The sequence below is a fragment of the Trachinotus anak genome, unplaced genomic scaffold, assembly GCF_046630095.1.
Source record: "Trachinotus anak isolate AG129_WGS33_773 ecotype Australia unplaced genomic scaffold, CSIRO_AGI_Tana_v1 ptg000025l, whole genome shotgun sequence".
NCBI lineage: Eukaryota > Metazoa > Chordata > Actinopteri > Carangiformes > Carangidae > Trachinotus > Trachinotus anak.
In genome coordinates, this window is record NW_027273876.1 from 17,290,700 (window position 1) to 17,296,699 (window position 6,000).

Consider the following 6,000-nt stretch of genomic DNA (forward strand, 5'->3'; position numbering starts at 1 on the left):
ATTTTTGATTAAGGCAAGTGTATAAAGAATTGCAGTAAAGAATTGCAGTAATCCAGGCAAAAGGAAATAAAAGCATATATAAGCATGTATAAGCTTCTCCAGATCTGTTGGTTTGAAATTAAAGTCTTCACCTTTGCTATGTTTCTCAGGTGATAAAAACATGACTGAACAACTTTTCTCATATGGGGTTCAAAACACAGATCTTGATCAAAAATTACTCCAAGATTTTTGCTGATGACTTAATGTAATTTGTCAATTGTCCTAAGTTTTCTATGATTTTGATTATTTTTGCGGTTGGACCAAGTACAATAACTTCAGATTTTGTATGATTAAATTGTAAGAAATTGCCTGACATCCAGTGTTTTATTTCAGTAAGGTTGTTGTGGAGGGATGCTATGTTGGACTGGTTACTGGGTCTGATTGGTAAATATAGTTGTGCTTCGTCAGCATAGCAGTGAAATTATGACAGTCCCTGGGCCCCTGAGAATGCGCCTGGTAGGCCTGTCCAGTAATCCATTCATGGCTGGGCCAGCTTTACTTTTTTTCCTGCTAACATCTGCCTAGGTGTTTCTAATGCAGATTTCTGTCATTGTCTGAAACTTGAATTGAACAATGCTCTGACTTAAAGATACCTGATATACTTAATAATTGATAATTAACCACACATGTTGCAATTCCATGAAAAGAGACAACCCTCAAGTGGCTAAATCCCTACATAGTAAGGTCAGTTCTGGCACCAGTTTTGTTCTTATTTTGCATGCTCCCACTTGGCAACATTATTCATAGGATTTGAATTCAATTTCACTTTTTTACACATGTTTGAGTGATGATCACACTAGCTTAAAAGACTATTTTAACAAATGGAAAAATGGATGTCTGAAAATGTTCCTCAACTAAATTCTGACAATTTAAAAATTCTTATCATTGGCTCTGACTGTAAGTGCCACAATTCCAGTCCTAACTTGGTCCCCTGTCCATGCATGCTGTGTTATGTCAGAAAACTGAGGTGTGTTGTTTGATCAGAGGCTCAATCTTGAACTTCCCATGGTCATCCAATCTTGTTCTCTTCTCAGGAATATTTACTACAATCTGTTCAATTTTGCATTTGAAAGACATTAAGTCCAATTACACATTATCTCATGTACTTATGATTTAACAACTTTTCACTGGCTTAAATCAGAAAACAATTCACAGACTCTAAAATGTATGCAGCCGCATAATGTAGTGAAATTCATCTGTGCATCCTCATGAAGCAGACAGTGCTGGAGGCTTTGTTATGTTGGGACTGCATGGTGAAGTACTGTAGCTTGTGAAATCATGACAAACAACAAACTTGCAAGCAAGGAACATGCTGGCAATAGTCAGTGTTAATAGCTCTCTGAACACACCTGGCATTTTGCTGTAGTTCTGGGAGTAGGAAAAAAGAAACCGGAGTTAGCAAACTGTCAGTTAGCAACTTTGTTAGTTTGGTTGCCAACAGAACAATAACGTGTTTGTCCATTAACTTCTGTGTCATAATTGTCTGCAAACTCAATTTCAGTTTCATTAGGTTTTGAGACATCCAGTTATTAATATTACTAAAGCACACATGAAAGGAGTTAAATGTGTTATCTGCATAAAAATGACAACCTTATGTCTGTGTTATGGTGGCAATGTGGTGAGAGAATATTCATATACAGATGATGAGCTAGAATTATTCAGAACAAAAGCCCTTTTTTGTGCAGATATCACTAAAACATGGTGCAGTACAGAGCAGATCCGTCAACAAAGTCAGTGCAGTCTAGCATTCAAACTCACATTGTTATGTTCACAGCCAGCAGGCCTGCTGCCTGAATTAAACTTTAAATACTCCAAGTCTCGGCTCTCCACAAGCAAGTTGTGAACTTACATAAGAAATCTTCACCCACCCAGACAACACATGATGATATCATGGCCACTGAAATATGTCACAGGCAAAAACCTCTGAGGCTGTGCAGAACATTTCTCAGAATGTGAATCATCCTGATGACAAGTGTATTACACACTACTGTGTTATTGCTGTGATCAGACTGAGCTGTCAGAGGACACATGTTTTGGGGGCCTGTGTGGTCACATGCTCAGTGTATTGATGCAAAGTTCCACTTAGCTGAATAATAGGCACATGCCATTGCTCTGATGGAGCATCTTTATGATCCAAACCTGGAATCCATGGAAGGTTGTCCAGGAGTACAATCATAATCTGCTTTAATGACAGTGAATGGAAGATTGACAGGACAGGACTAGCTCTTGAAGCATATTAAGCTTCATTTTAACACAATGACAATCTGTGTTAGAATTATAGTCATATTCTTCCTTTGGGTGTTCTTCTACTCACCTTTTATTTTGTCTTTTTTTTTCAATCCATTCTCAGCAGAGCAGTGCATCATTGTGGCATTGTAGACTAAGGGCATAGGGGCAAAACAAACAATTTTCTTTGTGGCTGTAGGGTGTGTGTCTGTAAGTGTGTAGGGTGCTGGCTGTAATATTCATTAATATGAGCAGATACAGACAACAAAACAAAATGCTGTCTTCTCATATATATATATATTAAAACATGATTAAAAACTGTTTATATTATATTATATTATAAATGATATGCAATATATATATGTGTGTGTGTGTATATATATATATATATATATATATATATATATATATATATATATATATATATATATATATATATATATTGCATATCATTTATAATATAATATAATATAAACAGTTTTTAATCATGTTTTAATGACTGAGATAATTCACACTGAAGAGTTGCAGATCATAATCATATACAATTTCATTAGTCTAATGGGCTGATTCCACTTGATTATTAAGCACTTTATTAAAAAATGAAAGAAGATTAGGCCGTGCTCATATTTACATAGAAAAAAAAATCAAATATACTTTTGTCAGTTGTGATCCCCTTTCAATAAATTGGTTGTAATGCCATCTTCTATTATGTGATACAGCTATAAATGTTTTATTGTCTCATTTTCATTGATCTATTGCATTATAATGGATACATTATTTTGAAGCATGCTTGTCCACAAAAATTTAATGCATAAAAAAAAAGATAAAAAGCAACACAAAGTGGAATGTTTTTGTCTTTGTGGTGTACACATCATCAACTTTATTAGGCACACTTTTACAAAACCAATTTGTCCTCTTAATCCTTATGTGGTGTTCAGGTCTGTGGGGCCCGTTTTCATTTTTTATTAAAAGAAAAATGATACAATTAATTAAATTTTCAAACTCAGACTCACTGGCCTTGGCTCATCTTCTGTGAAGAACATATATCAGAATACATTTTTAATGATCACACACCGTACACCCCCCCTACACATTTCTATTAAATAAAAGATGTCCGGGTCCACTGGACCCGGGGCTAATAGAAGTGTGGAAATTGATGTTCTGTGTACCTACACTCTGTCCTCCTCCTGTCTGGGCCTGCTGTTAGTGTGTGTGTGTGTGCGTGCGTGTGTGTGTGTGTGTGTGTGTGTGCGTGCGTGCGTGCGTGCGTGCATGCGTGCGTGTGTGCGTGCGTGTGTGTGTGTGAGAGAGAGTGACAGAGAGACAGAGAAAGAGTGACTGTAAATGTGAGTTTTGTGTTTCTGCACCTGCGGTTCCCACACAAGGTTGCAACATTGTTGCAAAATTCAAGCATCAACACTGTCTGCTCTCGTTTTCCTGCACATTTGACCCTCTGTCTTGCGGGAATCTTTATTTTTTCACACTCTATCTGCTACAAATTGGAGGCGGGACACTATAACTATAGCTTTGCCAGTGTGATTTGTTATCACAACCGATCAACATGGCCAAAAGGTGCTCTGCGCAGAGGGCCCTGGAATTGATTTTGGAAGAGAGAGAAGTTTTTGATGATGATGTAGAGGGAGAGGATTCAGAAGAAGAGGTTTCAGAATTTGAGGATCACATTTCTGAAAATTCAGAGTCTGACAGTGACTCTGAAGAAGATGATGAGATTGAGCATCAGCCAGTTCCAAAACGAAGACCAGCCACAGGACCAGGCCGTCAGCAGCCAGCCACAGGACCAGGCCGTCAGCAGCCAGCCCCAGGACCAAGCCGTCAGCAGCCAGCCCCAGGACCAGGCCGTCAGCAGCCAGCCCCGGGACCAAGCCGTCAACAGCCAGCCCAATATACCATCTAAACCTGCAAAGTATGGTATAAAGATCTGGGCTACCTGTGATGCCACTTCCTCATATGCTTGGAACTTACAAGTCTACACAGGGAAACCTGATGGAGGAGCCCCCGAGAAAAACCAAGGAATGAGAGCTGTCCTGGACATGTCTCAGGGACTCAGTGGACACAACATGACATGCGACAATTTTTTTACCTCGCACAAGCTGGGACAGGAGCTCCTAAAGAGGAAGCTGACCATGGTGGGAACAATACAGAAAAAAAAAGTCAGAGCTCCCACCTCAACTGCTGACTTCAAAGAACAGGCCTGTCAAGTCTTCCAAGTTTGCGTACACGGCTGACACATCCCTGGTATCCTATGTGCCAAAGAAAGGCAAGAATGTGGTACTCATGAGTACACTGCACGGGGATGGAAGAATCTGTGACCAGGAACATCACAAACCAGAGATCATCATGGATTATAACGCCACAAAAGGAGGGGTACAGCTGCAAACTGAGGTCTGACTCTACGCTGGCCACTGGTGATATTCTTTGACATGTTGGACATCTCAGCATACAACGCCTTTGTCATTTGGATGGCACTGAACCCAGAGTGGAACAGAGGGAAGCTCCAGAAGAGACGCCTCTCTCTCGAGGATCTGGGAAAGGCATTGGTGAGACCACAAATCGAGGAAAGACAACATGTCCCCAGAAAACCAGCCTCTGCAGCCATCGTGAGGAGGATTCAGGAGGAGAATGCTGGTGCCCTATCCACCCAACCTACAGAACCACAATCTGCAGAGCCTGAAGTAAGTGTGTGATGCTGTTGCAGTACATGTCTGGCACTCATGTCTTGTGAGAGAGAGAGGTGTAAAATTCCTGATCTTTTCATTATTCTAGGTTGTGAACACCAGCAACAAGAAGCAGCAGTGCGAAGTGTGCGGACCCAAGATGGACAGAAAAACATAATATACATGCATCAAGTGCAAAAAGTATATCTGCAACACACACACAGTAAAACTCTGCCCCTCATGTGTTGTATAGGCTAGTGACTAAAGGCCATGTGTTCAATGGGGCTGATGTGTTGTCTTGACTGATATGTTTACTCTACGTGTTCATGTGTTCAACTTGTGTTGTGCAAAGAAATAAAAGTCAGTAGTTTTGAAAAACCTTGCTTCACTTGTAAATTTGTTTCCACTCATATCTTGATTTTAACTGATTTTCTTTATTACGTTTTAAATAATAGGTTATAAATGTGATCTAACAAAGGTAAAGGGCAAATATTAACCATATATACTGTTTATACTGCTTGTAATTGGGATGAAGTAAACATCTGTTGAGTATTTTAACATAAAAGTGTTTGATTGTGAGGCATTAAAAACCACAAAAACAAACGGGTCCACCAGACCCACAAACACTGGCTGAGTAACAACAATATGAACACCACACAAGGGTTAACAGTGAGTCAGATATGCATAATAGCTTAATACAAGGCTGTCAGACAGCCAAGAGGTTTACTGTTGAGTGTGAAAATTCATTCTTGAGTTCTGAAATGGTGGTCCTCCAAAACATTATCTTAATCCACTTCTCACTTCATAGGTTTTTCCAGATCTTTTACCCACGTCTTGCAGTCTTTCTCACCAGTTTTCATGGTGCTCCTTACCATACTGTTGCCATAGTTGACATTTCTTGTCAACTATGTCCACCTCTGCACCAGCCACTTTACGCAGATTCAGAAGGCAGTTAGCTCATTCTCATGGCCCAAAGGCATAATGAAAGTAATACTATTGCAGATAGTCAGAAGGCCGCATAAACCCAGAAGTAACCCAGAAGCCAAAAACTCTTTCAGCA

At 39.6% G+C, this 6,000-nt stretch overlaps 1 protein-coding gene across 1 annotated transcript; it reads left to right on the plus strand.

The window, feature by feature from the left end:
* Positions 1-3,835: 3,835 nt before the first annotated feature.
* LOC139609270 (piggyBac transposable element-derived protein 4-like) lies at positions 3,836-5,368 on the plus strand. The gene is made up of 2 exons (XM_071463606.1): positions 3,836-4,958; positions 5,050-5,368. Exon 1 carries the CDS (start codon positions 3,987-3,989, stop codon positions 4,509-4,511), a length of 525 nt encoding a protein of 174 aa, XP_071319707.1. The 5' UTR covers positions 3,836-3,986; the 3' UTR covers positions 4,512-4,958; positions 5,050-5,368.
* The last annotated feature ends 632 nt before the right edge of the window (positions 5,369-6,000 follow it).

Excerpts from the sequence above, each read along its gene's own strand:
- LOC139609270 (XM_071463606.1), top strand. The coding sequence starts at position 3,987 with ATGATGAGATTGAGCATCAGCCAGTTCCAAAACGAAGACCAGCCACAG.